At 42.2% G+C, this 20,836-nt stretch overlaps 1 protein-coding gene across 1 annotated transcript; it reads left to right on the top strand.

Annotated features, from left to right (window-relative positions):
• The first annotated feature begins 1,386 nt into the window (after positions 1 to 1,386).
• CUNH11orf91 (chromosome unknown C11orf91 homolog) lies at positions 1,387 to 7,129 on the top strand. The gene is made up of 2 exons (XM_069091385.1): positions 1,387 to 1,939; positions 5,299 to 7,129. Exons 1-2 carry the CDS (start codon positions 1,387 to 1,389, stop codon positions 5,382 to 5,384), a joined length of 639 nt encoding a protein of 212 aa, XP_068947486.1. The 3' UTR covers positions 5,385 to 7,129.
• Positions 7,130 to 20,836: the final 13,707 nt, after the last annotated feature.

The following is a 20,836-nucleotide window of genomic DNA, read 5'->3' as shown; positions in this document are numbered from 1 at the left end:
TTCTTGGAAAGAAAATTTTAATCATTTGCCATATGAATTTTAATCATAATTCCTTCTGACTTCCCTGTGCAAAACACTCCTACTTGACCGTTATACTTCATATGTGTTATATCTTCCTCTATTAGAATGTAAGCTTCATGAGGGCAGGGGACCATCATGCTTGCTTGTATTTGTATCCTGAGGGTTTAGTGAAGAAGTCGGCAAATAAGAGCTTAAGAAATGCATTGTTATTCATACATTCTTCGTTTCTTCTGTCTCCAGGTGCTTTAGAGTCTTTTAGAGACTACCCAGCCACCCACCCTTCAGAATTTAATTCTGGCATTTGATGTTATGAGACAAAAATAGGTTTTTCAGAGGAGACCACTGTTGTTCAGTGGTGGGGCAGGGGGAGTGGAAAGGACAGATTTTTTAAAATATTTATTCTTTACATGCATTTATGATCTGTGCCTACCACTGTCCCCTCCCATCATAAATCATAAAACCATCATAAATATGAATAGTCCAGCAAAACAAATTCTCATATTGATCGTGCTCAAAAATATAGGTATTCTTCTGCACCTAAGATTCACATCATCTCTCTGGGAGATTAGCATCCTGTTTCATTTTCAATGTTATGGGCTCGTGATCAATCAGTCTTGATCATCGTTCTTAGTCTTTCAAAGTTATTTTTCTCTATAGTGTTGTCACTGTATAAATTGTTCTTCTGAAAGCTGGAGTTTCCAAAGCGGGTAGGGCCGGGGTGAAGAAGGATATTCTGGGCTCAGGCACTGAGATCTGAGATGGTGCTTGCCTATTGTGAACAGCTAGCAGGCCTGTTCAGGACAGTTCCTTTGTGTAGCTTCTCCAGCTTTCTAAAAGCGGGATACCTGGAACCCAACCCAGCAATCCAGATGTGTACTGCCTCATCTCCAAACCGCTGGGAAGGAAGAGTCCTCGATGGATGGCGACATGATGAGATGGGGCGTTCCTCGTCCTTCTTCAAGCCTGGTGGAGGACTCCCCCACCGCTAATGCCTTCCAATGGAGATTACCTTCAGTGCACACTGTACTTGGCTTCTATGTACGTAGCTGTTTGCCTGTGGTCTCTCCCGCTAGAACGTGACCTTCTTGAGGGCCGACATCTGGTTTTTGCCTTTCTTGGTATGTCCCAGATGTGGTCCGGTACCTGGTGGGCGTAGTGGGCACCTAATCAATGCTAGTGGGCTGATCGACGAGCCCCTTGAGGGCGGGGCCGGCTAGCGCGCGCGTGGGGTGGGGTGGGGGGGTCCAGGCCAGGGGCGGGGCCGCGCGTCCCGGGGCGTGGCCCGTGGAGCGAGGGAGGGTCTGCGGCCCTCCAGCCGGCCACGTGGCGGCCCGCAGGCTTCAGCCCCCCGCCCCCATTCAAACGATGCCGAAGGGGCGGCGCGGCTGCCCGAGCCCCACAATGAGCAAGCGGCCCGCCCCGCCCCTCTACTTCCCGTCCCTCTACGACCGCGGCATCTCGTCCTCCCCCCTCAACGACTTCAACATCTGGAAGAAGTTCTTCGTGCCGCTCAAGGCGGGGGCGGCGGCGGGGGCCGCGGGCGCCGGGCCCGGGGCGCGGAGCCTGGCCGCCCAGCAGCCCCCGGCCGCCGCGCCCCTGCCGCCGCCGCCGCCGCCCGGCCTGGGTCCCCAGCCCTGGCCGGCCGGCCTGGCCCCCATCCCCTACGAGCCTCTGCGCTTCTTCTACTCGCCGCCGTCCGGCCCCGAGGGCGCCGCCCCGCCGCCGCCGCCGCCGCCGCCGCCGCCCCCGCCCCTGCCGCCGCCGCAGTCCCCAGCCCCGGGGCCTCCGGCGCCCCGGCTGCCCCCCGCCGCCGCCGCCGCCGCCGCCTCGCAGCCCGACGAGCTGTGCGAGCTGGAGATCCGCATCAAGGAGCTGGAGCTACTCACCATCACCGGGGACGGCTTCGACTCCCAGCGCTGTGCGTGGCCCCGCCCCTCCGGGCCCCGGGAGCTGGCCCAGGTGCTGGCCCGGGAGCCAGCTGCCACCCGCAGCCCTCCTCCCTGCGCTGGGCTGGGGTCCCGGGCCGGCATCCTCCTAGCTCCGGGTGGGGTGGGAGGGGGCGGGGGAGAGGCAGGGACGGTCCCTGCGTGGCTGTGTGCACGGTACTCGTGGATTTAGAGCTGGAAGGGGCCCTAGAAACGATCGTGTCCAACCCCCTCATTTTACAGACGAGGAAACTGAGGCCCCAGAAGGAAAGGAACTTCCCCAGATCATAGATTTAGAGCTGGGAGAGACCTCAGAAATCATTCAGTCTAGTAGTCCTGAAAGGGGTGGGGAGGTCGAGAGAGGGCACCCCTGCGGGGGGGGGGGGGGTGTTTCCAGGCCAAAACTGTTGTCATCAGAATATTAACCAAGTGTCTTGCCCACGGCTGCATCGGAAGTAGTGCTGGAACCCAGGATCGCTGTGCTTTCCATTTAGTGGGGAACTAAATAATAATAACCCGCATTTCCATATTGAAAGTTAAGGTTTACTAAGTGTTTGCCTCACGACCTCTCCATGAGGTAGGGTGTGTGAGCAGTAACCCTCCCATTTTACAGATAAGGAAGTAAGAGCAGAAAGGCTTGTGACTTGTCCATGGCCCTACAGTCAGTGAGTGGTTGGACTGGGACCTGAGCTCAGTTCTTCTGATTTCAAGCTCAGGGCTCTTCAATTTTTTTTTTCCTGACACTTCACTAATTGTGACAACCTTTCCAAAATTCTTTGGTATAGTTGTCCCCATTTTACATATAAGGAAACTGAGCTTCCTTGGGTGCAGTAATGTGTTTACAAATCTGTTAAGTAGCCAAGTTAGCCTTCAAGTCCCTTATAGATGAGGCTGGGTGGTCACTCGTTGGGTATATTGTAGTTTAAATTTCTCTTGTGTAGAGGTTGGGTGAGATGGCCACTGACTCTCAGAATTCTTTGATTCCTCCAGCTGTTTTCACTGTACCATGCTGCCTCCAAGGATCTGGGGCTCCTCCCTGAGAGGGCCTTCGAGCTCCCCAGGCCCAGGAATTGAGAGGGCTGCTACATAGACTTTAAACTCTGAAAGGAAGAGAATAAGCTTCTTGGCCACCTGAAGCCCTGGGCTTGGCTTTTCAGCTCCCAGGTGACCTGTTGACTGGAAATTATCAATAAGCATTTATCAGCTGATTTAAAAAAATTTGGTTTTTGCAGTTCTCTATCCATTATGCCACCTGTATCCTCTTTTTGCACATAATAGGTGTTTTATATGTGTTTGCTGAATGGTACTGAATTGAGTCAGAGCTTTGGGGTTTGAACCCTGATTTTACTGCATGTGTGACCTGCATGCATGTGGGCAAGTCACTCTCCCTCCCAAGTCCCCAGTTTTCCCCTCTGTAAAATGAGGAGTTGGACTAAATGATCTCTATGAGTCCCAAATTCTAGGACCCTCTAACCTGTGGAAGGGAAGAGATAGAGAAAAAAATCTAGTCTTTCTATACATTGGATCACAGCCTATCAGGGCTAGAAGGATCCTCAGAGACCCCCTGAGGGGAAAGGGAAGAAGTGAGGTGTAGAGAGGGGATGGCACAGAGTATCACAGGAAATCTGGGCTGGGAGCTCAGTCAGTCAGTCAACAAGCATTTATTATGTCCTGGCCATGTGCTGGGCACTGTCCCCACCAATAAAGGCAAAAAGGGCAGTTCCTGCTCTCAAGGAGCTCACATTCTAATGGATGTGAGACAACATTGCAAATAACTGTGATAAAAATTACATATAGACTCTGTTGTTGTTGAATTGTTTCAGTCATGGCTGACTCTTCATGACCCCATCGGGGATTTTCTTGGTAAAGATACTAAAGTGGTTGGCCATTTCCTTCTCCAGCTTATTTAACAGATGAGGAAACTGAGGCAAACAGAGTAAAGTGACTTGCCCACAGTCACACAGCTAGTAAGTGTCTGAGGCCAGGTTTGAGCTCAGGTCCTCCTGCCTCCAAGCTCAGTGCTCTATCCACTGTGCCGCCTAGCTGTGGTGGCATACATTCACCCATACAGACTGAAAGGAATTTCAGAAAGAAGATGCTTGTGGTTAGAGGACGTGGGAAAGGCTTACCTACAGAAGGTAGGGTTTGAGCTGGGACTTGAGAGGAGGCCATCAGGGAAGCTGGAGGTGGATACAAGGAGGGAGAGTATTCCAGGCATGGGGACAGTCAGTGCAAAGGTACAGGAGTGGGAATAACCAGTAAAGAGGATTGTGTACCTCAGTCATAGAGTTTTTAGGGAGTCAAGTATTGAGAGGGAGGGTGGGGAGGTGAGGTTTTGAGCCTGGGTGACTAAGGTAGATCTGGTGACTGAGAAAGGCTGGTAATAGGGAACCTAGGATGAGGGGATGGCTTTAGGAAGGGGCTTTAGAAACACCCCAGCTCAATTCGTACAAGGGACAAAGTGTCCCTTAGAGAGAAGGGTCTGAGGATCACTAGATGAGACAGGGGTGGGAAAAAAAAACTTAGTTGAATCCCTTCACTTAACAATGTGTGTGGGATCAGGGCCAGAAAGAGGAAAGGAGAAAGCATTACATGATACTAAATCTCAAAGAGACTTTTTTTTTCTCAGATTGGATTTCTTCCCCTTTGTCTCTCTGGCTACATACAAGAAGAGTTTTCATTTAGAAAACATAGAGTGGAAACAAGCCTGGATTTGGAATCTGAGGACCTGGGGTTGACCCTTTGTGACTTGCAGCAGATATTTTCTCCTTGAGCCTCAGTTTCCGCATCTGTAAAATGAGGAGGTTGAACTAAATGGCCAGATTAGTGTCAGAGGCACTAATAGCTCCGGCAAGTGGGTATAGTGATGTATCTGGAGTCAGGCAGGGCTGAGTCCAAATCTACTCTGAGACACTTACTAGTTGTGTGATCCTGGACAAGCCACTGAAACTCTGTCTACCTCAGTTTCCTTATCTGTAAAATGGGGATAATAATAGCCCCTTCCCACCAAAGGTTTTATGAGATATTATTTGTAAAGGGCTTTGAAAACCTAAAAGTGTTCTCTAAATGCTAGACATCACTATCATTATGTCATATGATCTTTTCTAACTCCAAAGCTATGACCTTGGGACAGCGTCCTACACATAAATCTGGGGCCCATAATAAATGCTTAATTAAACCCTCTGATCCTATGATTTGCAACAACAGACTTATTCCACAGAATGGTGGTATGTGTTTTTAAACTTATAGAGTAGTGGGTAGAGCCCATTTACTTCTACTCGGAAATAAGCATTTTTGATCCCCAAAGCCCAGAGCCAGCCCAACTGGCTGACAATGTTTCCTTCTTTTCCAGATAAATTCCTGAAGGCACTAAAAGATGAAAAGTTGCAAGGCATAACAATGAGGCAATCCCTGAAGAAGCCCACGCCGCTCTCCTAACGAGATGTCGAAGGCCGCGTTACCGTATCTCCGTAGCATTAGATGTTATTGAGTAGAAAATGTATCCCGTTTCTTGCCGTTTCAGATATAATATTTTCTGTTCTTTAGTTCCTTACCTCTTTCCTGCTCCCAGGTGCACATTACAAATACAGCGTCAGCTTGTCTAGTAAGCCCCCTGGAGTTGCTTCTCTTTGTTAATGCTGGTGGGTGTTGGCCATCTTTTTCGGCCCAATGGGATAGCATCTGATTCACCCAGGAGGCCAGAAGATGTTGCTGGCTTGTTTGCATTTGGGGTGCCTGGGATTGGGGAAGGATGCTTTCAGGGGGACCAGGAGTCTGAAGGTACCACCGTTAGGAGGCCTGCTCCTCCTGTTGAAGTGCCAGGAGGAGAGGGGAGAGAAGCAGGGGTAGGGGCCCATTAGCAGAAGACACTGGACAGACAGATTAGCCTTTGCTGTTGAACCCAAAGTTGGGCAACCTCTATAGAAGCCAAGCAGGCCTGTGGGAGGAGGAACAGGGAGAAAACAACAGGGGAGTATAATTTTCTCCTCTGGAAAAGGATAGAGTTTGCCCTAGATCAGGCCTGAACACCTGTGGGCCCACCAAAGGATTTCCTCCACATACAAAGGATGTTTTCCTCTACATTTTTTGTGGCTGCTTGAAATCCTTCTCCATGCTGCAAGCAGCCCCAAGAGCTGTCCACAGCTGTGTTGCAGGTTGTACAGGCCCATTTATTAAATGCCTACTATGAGTTGGAACATATTGGAATAACCCAATGAGGCTTTCTTCTTGGCCATCCTGAGTCCATGGTCCACCTGTCCACATGTCTCTGGCTTTACTCTTCATAGAGAAGGGAGCTGGACATAGCTGGAGAGGGTTGGAGCTGACTTGTCATCACAGCAGTGTAGAATAGCAGAAAGAGAGAGTTGGATTTAGTCTAAAGATCTGCATTCAAATCCTGATTATGCCACTTCCTATCTGTCTGGGCATGCGCAAATCCCTTCCCTGGACTTCAGTCTCTTCCTCTGTAAAATGAAGGGGTTGGACTAGGAAATCTCTAAGGTCCCTTAGAGGTCACCAATCCTAAAACCCAGCTTTTGGAGTGACATCATTAGCTCCTTGACTTCTTCCCTTTTTCCAAATCAGAAAAAACAGGATTATTTTAGTCAGTTAATAGACTCAAATTTACATCTGGAGTGGGTTCACTCATTTCTTTCCCAGATGTAGAATCTGAGGAACAGAGAGTGGAAGTGGGAGGACAGGACGGTAGCTTTCATGTAGTCAGTCACTCCACTTTCTCCCTTTTCTGGGTCTCACCCCATAGTCACCTGAGTTTTCTATCTCACTATTTCTGTTCTCATGGCTGAGGTCTTTCTTTTTCATTCATTACCGCCTGCCAGGAATCTCATTCTAAAAGATTACATTTCCCCAAAGAACATGACACTTTTAAAAGTGAGCTGTTGGGAGGTGGTATGTGTTTTTAAAATCCGAGAGTAGTGGATAGAGCCGAGGACCTGGAATCAGAAAGGCCTGGGTTCAAATTCCATCTAACACATTTCCTAGGTGTGTGGTCCCAGGCAAATGACTTCACCTTTCAGAGGTTGAGTTTCCTTATCCCCAAAATGGGGGTACCAAGCCTACCTCACAGGGTTGTTGTGAGGGTCAAATGAGATTCTGTGCTTTGCAAATTTTAAAGGCTCTTATGTATCAGCCCTTCTTTACTATTACAACACGAGGGAATATGGCTTCTTTTTTTCTTCTTAACTGTGTTTAGAATAATAGCCAATGGGGAACATGTTGTCTTTTTTTTTTTTTAAGAAATTGGGGTTAAGTAACTTGCTCAAAGTTACACAGCCAGGTGTTTCTGGGTGAGTGCTAAGTGTCTGAGCTCGGGATTCGATCTCCAGGTCATCCTAACGCTGGAGCCGGTGCTCTTACTCGCTGTGCTACCTGGCCGCCCTGAACATGTTGTCATTTTGAAATCAGCCATACGGTATCATCTGCCAATCAGATGAGCAGAAGTAGTGGCAGACAGGGGAACAACGGTCGACTGTTGAACATTTTATGGCCTGATCTCATAGCCAGGAGACTAGTTTTGCCCCAGGATCCTGCACTAAAGCATCTCAGGCATGTTATGGCCACCTGGCCCTGCTGGGATGGCTGGGCTCATTCAGCAATCTTGAGAAGCTGGGCATTTGTGATCATCTCAGGAGGTCTGGGTCTCATGGCTACATCCTTCCAAGGCACGGGTCTGATGTCACTCACTCCCAGTCTTCTTAGAGCCTGAGAGGTGAATTACAGGTACCCCCTTTAAGGTCTTCCCTGGTCTGGGACTTCACGTATCACTTCCTGTCATTGCACTCTACATTCCAGCCAAACTGGACAGTTTAAACTGTTCCCCCTAAACCCCTTGTTCAGTGCATGGGAGGTATTTCTTAGTGCTTATTCAGTGGAGCTGGCTTAAATTTCCACTCCATCTCCCACTGGTGTATAATCACATAAGCTGCCATCCCAGTTTTGTGATCATTCCATCATCTTTGCCTCTTAGAATACTTCCAGTGTCAAGATGGCAGAGTGAGGAAGGACCCCTTTGAAGCACTCCCAAATTCCCCTCCAAACAACTAGAAAACTGCCTCAGAATTGGTCTAGAAGCAGGGAAACAGCTTCCCAGCCCACCAGGAAACGTCTGTCTTGGGGGTGGGAGGGGAGTGAGGTCTAAGAGCATCAGCAGCAGCCAAAAGGGGACTTACAGCAAGGGTCCAGTCCTGGGGCAATCCACCAGTGAGTCCCTGCCCTCCTGCAAACCAATTGGTCCCCTAGGAAAGTGAACAGCAAGATCCCACCCCAGCACAAGCCACCATCAAGCCCCACTCCTGACCAGGAGTGAAGCCCTGCCCCATGGCTGGCCAACAACAAGACCCTGCCCCTGGGGCCTATCAGCAGAAAGACCTTGTTTCCATAGCAACCCAGCAGCAGGGTCACAGATCAGTAACAAGATCCCTCCTCCAGGGTCAGCCCCCAGAAAGACTCTATTACTATAGGAGACCAGCAAGGCCCATCCCTGGAGCAGGCCAGCAGCTAAACCCCAAGGAGGGCAATGGGAACCCCCACCCCCCTAGTACAAGCAAGTAAAGAAGCATGCCCTCCAGAGGACGAAAGCAGCTAAGCCCTGAAGCCCAGTGAAAGCCCCAGCACAGAAAGGTTGGGACAGTGTAGGACCACAGCCCAACTCTCACATTAAAAACATCAAATCACAAAAAAGGCAGAAAAATTAAGCAAAAACAAAAAAAGACTTGACTATAGAAAATTACTTGGGTCATAGGGAAGATTAAAGCATAAACTTAGAAAGGAACAATAGTGTCAAAATGGCTACATGTGAAATTTCAAGGAAAAATGTAATTTGGTCTCAGGTTTAAAAAGAATTCCCAGAAGAGCTTTCAAAGGATTTTAAAAAGCAAATTAGAGAAGTAGAAGAAAAATTGAGAAAAGAAATGGGAATAATACAAGAGAATCATGAAAAAAAGTTAATATCATGGGAAAAGATATAAAACAAATTTCTGAGGAAAATAACTCCCTAAAAAATAGAATTGGACAGACAAAAAAAGAAGTACAAAAGCTCACTAAAGAAAATGATTCCTTAAAAGTTAGAATTGAACAGGTGGAAGCTAATGACTCTATGGGATATCAAGATACAATAAAAACAAAATTAAAAAAAGAAAAAAATGTGAAATTTCTCATTGGAAAAATAACTGGCCTACAAAATAGATCTAGGAAATATAACATAAAAATTATTGGACTACCTGAAAGTCATGACCAAAAAGGCCTGGATTAAATCTTTCAAGAAATAATCAAATGCATATTGGAACCAAAGGGCAAAATAGAAATTGAAAGAATTCACCAATCACCTCCTGAAAGAGGTCCCAAAATGAAAACTCAGGAACATCATAGCCAAATTCCAGGGCTCACAGATCAAGGAGAAAATGTTGCAAGCAGTCAAAAAGAAACAATTCAAATATCGTGGACCTATAGTCAGGATTTGGCAGTTTCCACATAAAAGAATTGGAGGGCTTAGAATATGATATATGGGAAGACAAAGGAATTAGTATTACAACCAAGACTCACCTACTCAGAAAATTTGACTATAATTTTTTCAAGGGAAAAAAGGGTACTGAACAGAATAGAGGATTGTCAAGTCTTCTATTTTGAATTAAAAGACCAGAACTGAATAAGAAATTTGACCTCCTAATACAAGACTCAAGGGAAACATAAAAAAGAAATAAGAAAGAGAAAACATAAGAAATTCAATAAGGTTAAATGGTTTATATTGCTATATGGCAAAATAATATTTGTAACTCCTAACAACTTTATTACTATAAGAGCAATTAGGAGTATATGTAGACAGAGGATGTGGATATAAGGTGAATGTGAGGGGATGATACCCCCAAAAAACAAAATAAAGGGGTGAGAAAGAAAATTGCATTAGAAGAAGGAGGGGAGAAGAGATTGAATGGAGCAAATTATCCCACATAAAAGAGGCACGAAAGAGCTATTATAATGAAGGGAAGATGAGTGTGTGTACTATAATGCCAAGGAAAGGCAACTTCCCAAGGTTCAGAATACCAGCATAGGTGCTCTCCATTTTATTCAGTGACCAACCAAGAACAGAGAAGATCAAAACATGACATCATTCCAAATACAGCATTTACTAAGTGTGATTAAATAATCTCCAAGGACTACCCCACCCCAGGACCTTCCAATCATTCAATCAATTACAAAGTCTCTGTTCTAAATACTTCTCCACCCCTAGGCTATACCTGAATTAAGTCCACCACAAAGCCCCTCTTCTCAAATGGAGATTAGTTTCCAAACATAAGGTCAAAAGTTCCCCACCCCTGGATCACAATTGAATCTACCCCAGAGTTACATCAAGTTTAAACACAGCACTTAATACCCAAATGGAGGAATTTCTTCATCTTGACACGAGGCAAGTTCTCAGCAATCTTAGTTCCTGGGGAGACAAGGCTTAGCAAGGCCATAAGATACACTGCCAGTCCCTTCATGAATTCATCCTCTGTCTGTAGAACAGTCCTAGAACCCCTGAACACATTAGCAAAACCCTCTCCCAGGATTTCTGTAAGCATACAACCAGAAAATCCTTCTTCAGGGCTTCTGAACCAACAGAAAGGTTCCCAGACCCCTGCAACAACAGCACTGTCCTTCACCAGTGGACAGTATTCACTCTGTCTGCAGGACAGTCTCCAGACCCCTGCAACAACAGCACTGTCCTTCACCAATGGACAGTATTCACTCTCTGTCTGCAGGACAGTCTCAGGGCTTCTTAGTGAACATCCAGGTTCCAGGACTTCTTCAACAACAGGAATATCTTTCACCAGTGGACAAGTCTGGCAAAACAACATCAAAACAGGCAGACAAAGTACCAGCAAAACAGCCATGTCTCCTCAGTCCTTGGCAGCTCAGGGGGCATGTCTCAAAAGTCCAGGGCGATTCAAAGTGGCCCCAGCAATCCTTCTCAGTCTCTCTCTCTGCCTTCACGTGGGTGCTGCTTCCAAAAAGATCTTCTGTCTCTCTCTCTCTCTCTCTCTCTCTCTCTCTCTAGTCTCTCCAAATCTACGTCACCAGCTCCTCCCAGTTCAGGACTTTCTTTTCACATCAACAAGTCCATCCCACAGGGGGGATTAATAAGCTCTGGGTTTTAACACAATCAATTTGAAAACCAAGCCAATACAGGGGAATCTTTCATTGCCATTACTATCACAGTGTGGTGGTGGGCAAAGCTAAAACTTTACTCTTATCAAAACTGGTTCAAAGAGGGAATAACATACTCAGTTGGATATAGAAATCTACCTTATCCTATAAAGAAGTAAAAAGGGACAGGGATAATAGAAGGAGAAAGCAGTAATCAGAAGTAAAACACTTGTGAGGAGTGAAAGGGTCTTTATAAGAGAGAGGGGGATAAATAAGGGGAATATAGCATGGAGGGAAATACACAGTTATCATAACCATAAATGTGAATGGGATGAACTCACCCATAAAATGAAAGTGGATAGCAGAATGGATTAAATACCAGAATCCTACAATATGTTGTTAACAAGAAACACACTTGAAGCAGAGAAATACAGAATAAAGGTAAGAATATCATATATATACGTATATATATAATTACATATTATATATAATAAGAATCTATTATGCTTCAACTGAAGCAAAGAAAGCAGGGCTGGCAATCATGATCTCAGACAAAGCAAAATTTAAAAAATAGATCAAATTAAAAGAGATAAAGAAGGAACATTATTTTGCTGAAAGCTATCATACACAATGAAGTCATATCAATATTAAATACATACACACCAAATGATATAGCATCTAAATTTTTGAATGAGTTACAGGAGAAAATAGATAATAAAAATATACTAGTGGGAGACCTCAACTTTCTCCTCTCAGAACTAGATAAATCTAGCCAAAAATAAGAAAGAAGTTGAGGAGGTGAATAAGATTCTGGAAAAGTTAGATATGATAGATTCCTAGAGAAAATTGAATGAGAATTGAAAGGAATATACTTTTTTTCTCAGCAGTACATGTCACTTACACAAAATTTGACTATGTATTAGCATATAAAAACCTCACAACCAAATGCAGAAAAGCAGAAATAGTAAATGCATCCTTTTCAGATCATAATAAAAATTATGTTCAATAATGGACAGTGGAAATAGAAATTTAAAATTAATTGGAAATTAAACAATGTAAACCTTAAAAAGGAGGGAGGTGAAAGAACAAGTCATAGAAACAATTGGTAATTTCATTAAAGAAAATGACAACAATGAGAATATAGCAAAATTTATGGGATGCAGACAAAGTAGTATGTAGGGGAAAGTTTATCTCTAATTGCTTATATCAATAAAATTGAGAAAAATCAGATCAATGAATTGGGCATGCAAATAAAAAAAGTTAGAAAAAGAAAAAATTAAAAATTCCCCATTAAACATCAAATTGGAAATTGTGAAAATCAAAGGAGAAATTGGTAAAATTTAAAGTAAGCAAAGCATTGAACTAATAAGTAAAACTAGAAGCTGGTTTTAGCGGGGGGGAGGGTGGAGGGAGAACCAATGAAACAAAAAAACCAGTGGTTAATTTATTATTTAAAAAAGTAAAGAAAACCAAATTACTAGTATCAAAAATGAAAGGGGTGAATTCACCACCAATGAAGAGGAAATTAAGACAATGGTTAGGAGCTGTTTACCTCAATCATATGCCAACAAATTTGACAGTCTAAATGAAATGGATGAATATCTACAAAAATATAAATTACCCAGATTAACAGAAGAAAAAATGAAATACTTAAATAACCTAATCTTAGAAAAAGAAATTGAACAAGCTATCAGTGAACTTCCTAAGAAAAAATCCCCAGGACTAGATGCATTCACAAGTGAATTCTATCAAATATTTAAAGGACAATTAATCATAATACTATATAAAGTATTTGAAAAAAATAGGTGAAGAAGGAGTCTTACCAAATTCTTTTTACAACATGGATATGGTGCTGATACCCAAACAGGAAGAGCCAAAACAGAGAAAGAACATTATAGACCAATTTCCCTAATGAATATTGATGCAAAAATTTTAAGTAAAATAGTAGCAAATAGATTATAGCAATATATCACAAGAATCATACACTATGACCAGGTGGAATTTACACAGTAATGCAGGGCTGGTTTAATATTAGGAAAACTCTCTGCATAATTTACCATATGTAATGTAATACCAAGCAAAGGCAACTTCCCAGGTTCAAAATACCAGCATAGGTGCTCTCTATTTTATTCAGTAACAAACCCAGAACAGAGAAGATCAAAACATGACATCATTCAAAATACAGCATTTACTAAGTGTGATTAAATCATCTCCAAGGCCTACCCCACCCCAGGACTTTCCAATCATTCAATCAATTACAAAGTCTCTGTTCCAAATACTTCTCCACCCCTAGGCTATACCTTAATTAAGTCCACCACAAAGCCCCTCTTCTCAAATGGAGATTAGTTTCCAAACATAAGTAAAATACATTCATTTGCTCAACCATAGAACACAAAAAGGTCAAAAGTTCCCCACCCCTGGATCACAATTGAATCTACCCCAGAGTTACATCAAGTTTAAACACAGCACTTAATACCCAAATGGAGGTCTTTTCTTCATCTTGACACGAGGCAAGTTCTCAGCAATCTTAGTTCCTGGAGAGACAAGGCTTAGCAAGGCCATAAGATACATTGCCAGTCCCTTCATGAATTTATCCTCTGTCTGTAGAACAGTCCTAGAACCCCTGAACACATTAGCAAAGCCCTCTCCCAGGATTTCTGTAAACATACAACAAGAAAATCCTTCTTCAGGGCTTCTGAACCAACAGAAAGGCTCCCAGACCCCTGCAACAACAGCACTGTCCTTCACCAGTGGACAGTATTCATTCTGTCTGCCGGACAGTCTCCAGACCCCTGCAACAACAGTACTGTCCCTCACCAGTGGACAGTATTCACTCTCTGTCTGCAGGACAGTCTCAGGCCTTCTTAACCAAATGCCAGGTTCCAGGACTTCTTCAACAGGACAGTCTTTCACCAGTGGACAAATCTGGCAAAATAACATCAAAACAGACAGACAAAGTACCAGCAAAACAGCCATGTCTCCTCAGTCCTTGGCAGCTCAGGGGGCAGGTCTCAAAAGTCCAGGGCAATTCAAAGCGGCCACCAGCAATCCTCTTAGCCTCTCTCTCTCCACGAAGTGCTGCTTCCAAAAAAAAAAATCTTCCGCCTCTCTCTAGTGTCTCTCCAAATCTACATCACCAGCTCCTCCCAATTCAGGACTTTCTTTTCACATCAACAAGTCCATCCCACAGGTGGGATTAACAAACTCTGGGTTTTAACACAATCAATTTGAAAACCAAGCCAATACAGGGGAATCTTTAATTGCCATTACTATCACACCATATCAATAACAGAAACTATATGATTATCTCAATAGATGCAATAAAAGACTTTGACAAAATACAGCACCTGTTCCAATTAACAACACTAAAGAACATATGAATAAATGGAGCTTACCATAAAATGATAAGTAATATTTATCTAAAACCACCATCAAGCATTATCTGTCATAGGAATAAGCTAGAAGCCTTCCCAATACAATCAGGAGTGAAGCAAGGATGCCCATTATTACCTCTATTATTTAATATTGCACTAGAAATGTAAGCTATAGTAATAAGAGAAGGAAAATAAATTAAAGGAATTAGAATAAGCAATAAGGAAACAAAACTATCACTCTTTGCAGATGATATCATGTTATACTTAGAGAATCCTAGAGAATCAATTAAAAATGACTTGAAATTGACAACTTTAGCAAAGTTTAAGCATACAAAATATACCCACATAAATCATTAGCATTTCTATATATTATCAACAAAGTCAAGCAGCAAGAGATAGAAAGAGAAATTCCATTTAAAATAACTGTAGACAATATAAAATTCTTGGGAGTCTACCTACCAAGACAAATCTGGGAACTACATGAACAAAAGCATAAAACACCTTTCACATAAATCAGATCTAAACAATTGGGAAAATGTTAATTGCTCATGGGTAGTCTGAGCCAATGTAATAAAAATGAGAATTCTACCTATATTAATCTATTCAATGCCATACCAATCAAACCATCAAAAATTATTTTATAGAGCCAGAAAAAAATAATAAAATTCTTCTGGAAAACAAAAGCTCAAGGATATCAAGGGAATTAAGGAAAAATGCAAATGAAGGTAGTCCTAGCTATATCAGATCTCAAATTGTATTATAAAGCAGTAATTATCAAAACAATCTGATATTGGCTAAGAAATATAGTGGTGGATCAGTGGAATAGATTGGATACAAATTGCATTATAGTAAATGATTATAGTAGTCTAATATATGATAAACCCAAAGATTCCAGATTTAGGAACAAAAAGTCATTATTTGACAAAAACTGTTGGGAAAACTAGAAAACAATAAAGCAGAAATTAGATATAACCCAACATCTCACACCAAGATAAGGTCAAAATGGGTACATGATTTATACATAAAGGCTGATACCATAAGCAAATTAAGAGAGCATCAAATAGTTTGTCAGATTTTTGGATAAGGGAAGAATTTAGGACCAAAGAAAATATAGAGAGTGTAACAAAATGTAAAATACATAATTTTGATTATATAAAATTTAAAAGTTTTTGCACAAAGCTAATGCAACTAAAATTATAAGGAAAGCAGAAATTTGGAAAAAAATTAGCAAGTATTTTTGATAAAGACCTTATTTCTAAAATATATAGATAACTGAATCAAATTTATAAGAGTACAAGTCATTTCCCAATTGATAAATGGTCAAAGGATATGAACAGGCAGTTTTCAGACAAAGAAATCAAAGCTATCTATAGTCATATGAAAAATGCTCTAAATCACTATTGATCAGAGAAATGCAAATTAAGACAACTCTGAGGTACTACTTCACATCTATCAGAGTGGCTAATATGACAGAAAAGGAAAATGCTGGATGTTGGAGGGGATGAGTGAAAACTGGGACTGATGCTGATGGAATTGGGAACTGCTCCAACTGTTCTGGAGGGCATTTTAGAACTATGCCCTAAGGGCTATAAAACTGCGCATACCCTTTGATCCAGTAATACCACTGCTAGGTCTCTAACCTGAAGAGATCCCCCAAAAGAGAAAAGGATCTATTTGTATAAAATATTTATAGTAACCCTTTTTGTGGTGGCTAAGAATTACAAATCAAAAGGATTCCCATCAATTGGGGAATGGCTAAACAAACTGGTGTTATAGTGTGTAAGAAATAAGCAGGATGATTCCAGAAAAACCTGGAAAGACTACATGAACTGATGTATAGTGAAGTGAACAGAACCAAGAGAACATTGTATACATTAACAGCAATATTGTTTGATGAAGAACTGTGAATGACTTAGCTGTTCTCAGTAATACAGTGATCCAAGACAATCCCAAAGGACCAATGGTGAAGCATACTATCTGCCTCCAGAAAAAGAACTGATATTGATTGAATATAGACTGAAGCATGCTATTTTCACTTTCTTTTTTCTTTTGAGTCTTCTTATATAAAATGACTAATATGGAAATGTTTTACATAATTGTACATGTACAACCTATATTTGACTGCTTACCATATCAGGAGTGGGGAGGGGTGGGAGGGAGGAAAGGATAGAATTTGGAACTCAAAACTTTAAATAAAAATGTTTAAAAATTGGGGGGGAAAAAAGAAAGCTTGTCTTCCTTCAAACCTTAGCTCATCTTCGACCTCCTCCATGAAACCTTCTGTGATTCTGCCCAGATATTAGTGTTACCTCTTTTTTTCAGAATCATTCATTGATATAGTTGTACTCCCCAATAGAATGTAAACTTCTTGGGGTCAGGGACTAGGTTTTTTTTTAATTTGTATTCACAGAGTCCAGTACAGTGCCTTGCACATAGCAATTACTTAATGAATTAATTTTGATTTGAATAGATTAATTATTTATTAATAATATAAAGTAATAATATTATGTTAATAATATTAATTAATGTTGACTTGAACAGATGCTGAAAGAGTATCTCCACTTTAGAAATGGAGTTTAGTCTGGAGGTGGGAGCCACGGGAGGGCAGCTTCTCTGTTTGTCTCTATATGGCATGTAACTCAGCTTGTTGGTCAAGGGCTGCCTGCCTCATAGAGGCAGTGTGCCATTTCAGCAGCCAATGGACAACTGTTCCCAGATCCCATTTGCTGATGAAGATTGTACAGGAGTGGGGAGGCAGGGGATGGTGGGATCCCCATGCAGCAGAAGGTATGGTGACCTAAACTAGAGCCTACATGTCAAACAGAAGAAAGACCTTCAAGATTCCCTGGAGTGTAGCTTCAGAGAGGGTGGCAGAGGTCTGGATAGATGGGAAAAGGCAGCTGCAGATGGACCAATCTCACAGGCAGAAGAATGAGGCATTTTTCATCAATGGCTGTCCCCAGCCTTTATGAGGTCCTTTAACAAAGCACAGGAAAATGGCTCCATCCCTGAAAATTACCTAAATAGGAACAAAGTGATGAGAACTGCTGCCAGTTTCTTGAATCTTTTTTTCCTTCTAATTACATCTGTATAAATGATTGCTATCAACGCTAACATCTTTGTGTAAAAAAAAAGACAGTCTACCTCCGTGAATGGAGAGTGGAGGGATTAGGAATGGGGGGCAGGGGAACAGGAGGAGCATTTCCAGCAAAACTAATTTAAAAAAAAAAAACCATGAGAGATGAAAGGAATCTTAGTCCTCATCCTGCTCAGCCTCTTAAATCAGCAGATGAGGAACCGAAAGTCTAGAATGAGGAAGTCACTTGTCCAAGGTCACATAGCTCATTAATATCAGAGTTGGGTCATGCATCCTAACTCTCCTGATTCACAGGTCTGGATGATCTTATTACATACCTCTTAAATGTTGCATAAATATTTTCTGCTACCATCACTACCATCCTGTCCATTCACTGCCACAAAGCATTAAACAGAATGAAAGAAGAACCAGGAAGAGTGGACAAAGGAAGTAGAGACCATGGGGGAAAGGATCCAGGTCTCCAATTCCACTGACAAGTCTGGAAACTCCAAAAGAGAGAGATTGGGATATGGGTTCAATTCATTTAGCCTAGGCAGATTACATCCTATACTACTGAAACTCACTTTTCAGATGTATTTTGCCCTACTTCCTTTTAGGCATTCTATGCAATCAGTCCATCCAAACCAGACCTTTTACTATCCCTTAACCTTTTACTATCCTTTTCAAATTGTATTTTTGTAAAACTACCCCTCCAAATAAACACATTACTTTTACCCTTGGACCTGTTGAAAATTTTTAGCTTACCTGACAGATCTTCTAGAAAATCATTCCTGATGGCCTGAAGTGGTCTTTTCTAGGAATCTCTCATCCTTTTGGAATCTTCCTTCTTATCGGAGGTTATAAGCTGAACCTTATCTCTGCACATATCTCATCCCCTTCTAGCTTGTAAGATCCTTAAGAGCAAGGGCTTGTGTCTTGTTTTCCTATCTTCAGTGCCTAGCACAGTGTTTTGCATAGAGCATGCATTTAATTAACATTTATTGAACAGAAGTGGAATTTTCTGGGAAAATAAAATTTTCTAGTCAGGTCAAGTCCACTAGATGGCAGTAGGTAATCAACTTGTTTTAAATAGCTACTCCTCCCTTTCGTTAGCACTTCAACAGAAGTGCTTATTTATCAGCCTGTTAATTATTAATTAAAAGAAAATCCATTAAAAAACATTTGGGGAGGGAGATGGCCCTTGAAGCTATTAAGCACATTAGTTGTTAAAATAAGTGTAGTTGCTGAGTTTGAGTTTCTGGAAGCATACTTTGGCTGGTTCCTTTGTCAGGATTTACTGAGGATTTTCTGCATTCCCTCTAGAGGTGGAAAGAGAACAGATAACATAGGAAGTCAGAGCTGGAAGGAACTTCAGAACATAGAACATGGAATATTAGGTCTGGAAGAGATCTTTGAACACAGAATATAGAATAGTAGAGTTGGACGTGACTTTAGAACATAGTCCCCAGAATGCAGGATGTTAAAGTAGAAGGCATCTTAGGTTACACTAGTGATGGTTCTCTAAGTGTGATCTGGGGACTCCCGAAGGTCCCAAGATGCTTCCAGGGGGTCTATGAGGTCAAAATTATTTGCATAAAAATACTAAGATGTACAAATTCATAATATAGTAAATATCAATATATATTACTCATAAACAAAAGTTCTTTGGCAGGGTCCTCAATAATTTCTAAGAGTTTAAAGGGGTTCTTTCACCAAAAAGTTGGTGAACTATTGGTATATTGAAAATTTGAGCTGGAGAGATACTTAAAACATAGAAGATAGTTTTAGGGCTAGACTGGCTACTAGAACATAGAACATTAGAACTGGGATGGGACCCTACTGGGACATCTCCATAGGGATACTTCCCCCAACCTTCATTTATACTTGTAGGCTGGGTCCCAAGAGGGGCTACCAGTACCTCAGTTTCTAGCAGTCACCTCTATGAATGACTCTTGATACTATTATACTTTATAAACCCCCATCAGTTTGCTTCCCATTAAATGATCAGCCAGTAGACTTAACTACTTCTTATTAAAAGGTATTTACCCAAATGATATAGCTGGTACAAACCATTCTCTCCAAATCTAGGGTATACTCTCACAAATACACATAGAGTCAGTGGGGGATGGAGAGTGAGCACAGACGTAAAGTATAATGGTATTGAAGTGTAAGTGTAGGAAACATAAATAACTAAGGCGACTTACACCTCTGGGATTACAGAGCTTCTATGTCCCTTCTTTCTGGGAGAACACTCATGATATTCACATATGATTTTGGTAATGGATGGGTTGATGGGCTTGATTCTAATCCAGGCTGGCTCTCCACAGGGTATTAGCACTTTTGTTAGATGGGTGGTTTAGCTGGCCTTACTTCTTACAGGGCATGGAGATGTTGCTGAATGGGTTACTTTGTTGCTGTGTTTGGTTGGATAGGGTTGGAGCTAAGATTAAGGTTAGTTCCTCAAAAACCATCCTGCTTGTCTCATCCCTTATAGATCTTGCCATTCTGCTAGACAGGTTGGTAGACTCCCCAGGATTACTCTTCAGTAGATAGTTATAATCTCTATCACCAACATCCTCAGGTGGGATATAGTAGGTTGCTATTGTGCTCTTTCAAGTCATAGACCCTTAGCCAAGAATTGGCAGAAACAACTCTAATGTGGTCTTCAGTCAGAGCCCTGTGTCTGAGGTTTATAACCTCCCAGGTAGGGTGTGGAACAGGCACAGCCTCTCCTCTCAACAACTCTTCTTGCTTCAAGTCTGGGATCCCTCAGTGAGGGAATTTACCATAACTTATGGTAAGTATGCAGGTATATTTCCCAAATATTCATTTCTACAGGCCGGGCCACAAACAGAAAATGTCTATTTGCTGAATAATTATCAAACAGTTCTGAGGATTCAGAATTTCTTAGTTTTTGTTTGTTTTTTTAAACTTCAAGATTTTTCTTTTTATGTCTAGGGGAATAGGCTGCTTGTGCCCAGGAATGAATTCATTATCTTTTCTGGACTTTTCATAAGCTGCTAAGCTGCTCAAACCTTCAAATGCTTGATAAGGTATGGGATGTGGGCCTCTAGGTGGTACAGAAGATAGTGTGCTGGGCCTGGTGTCAGGAAGGCTTGAGTTCAAATTTGACCTCAGACGCTTACTGGCTGAGTGACCTTAGTCAAGTTACTTCATCCTTTCTTCATCTGCAAAATAAGCTGGAGAAGGAAATGGAAAATCACTCTAGTATCTTTGCCAAGAAAACACCAAGTGGGGTCACAAGGAGCTGGACAGGACAGCTTTATTTATACCTG

Source organism: Petaurus breviceps, unplaced genomic scaffold (assembly GCF_028583685.1).
Source record: "Petaurus breviceps papuanus isolate PSGF00001 unplaced genomic scaffold, PetGlider_PUasm1.0 188, whole genome shotgun sequence".
NCBI classification, from domain to species: domain Eukaryota; kingdom Metazoa; phylum Chordata; class Mammalia; order Diprotodontia; family Petauridae; genus Petaurus; species Petaurus breviceps.
This window is presented reverse-complemented; position numbering and strand designations above follow the sequence as displayed.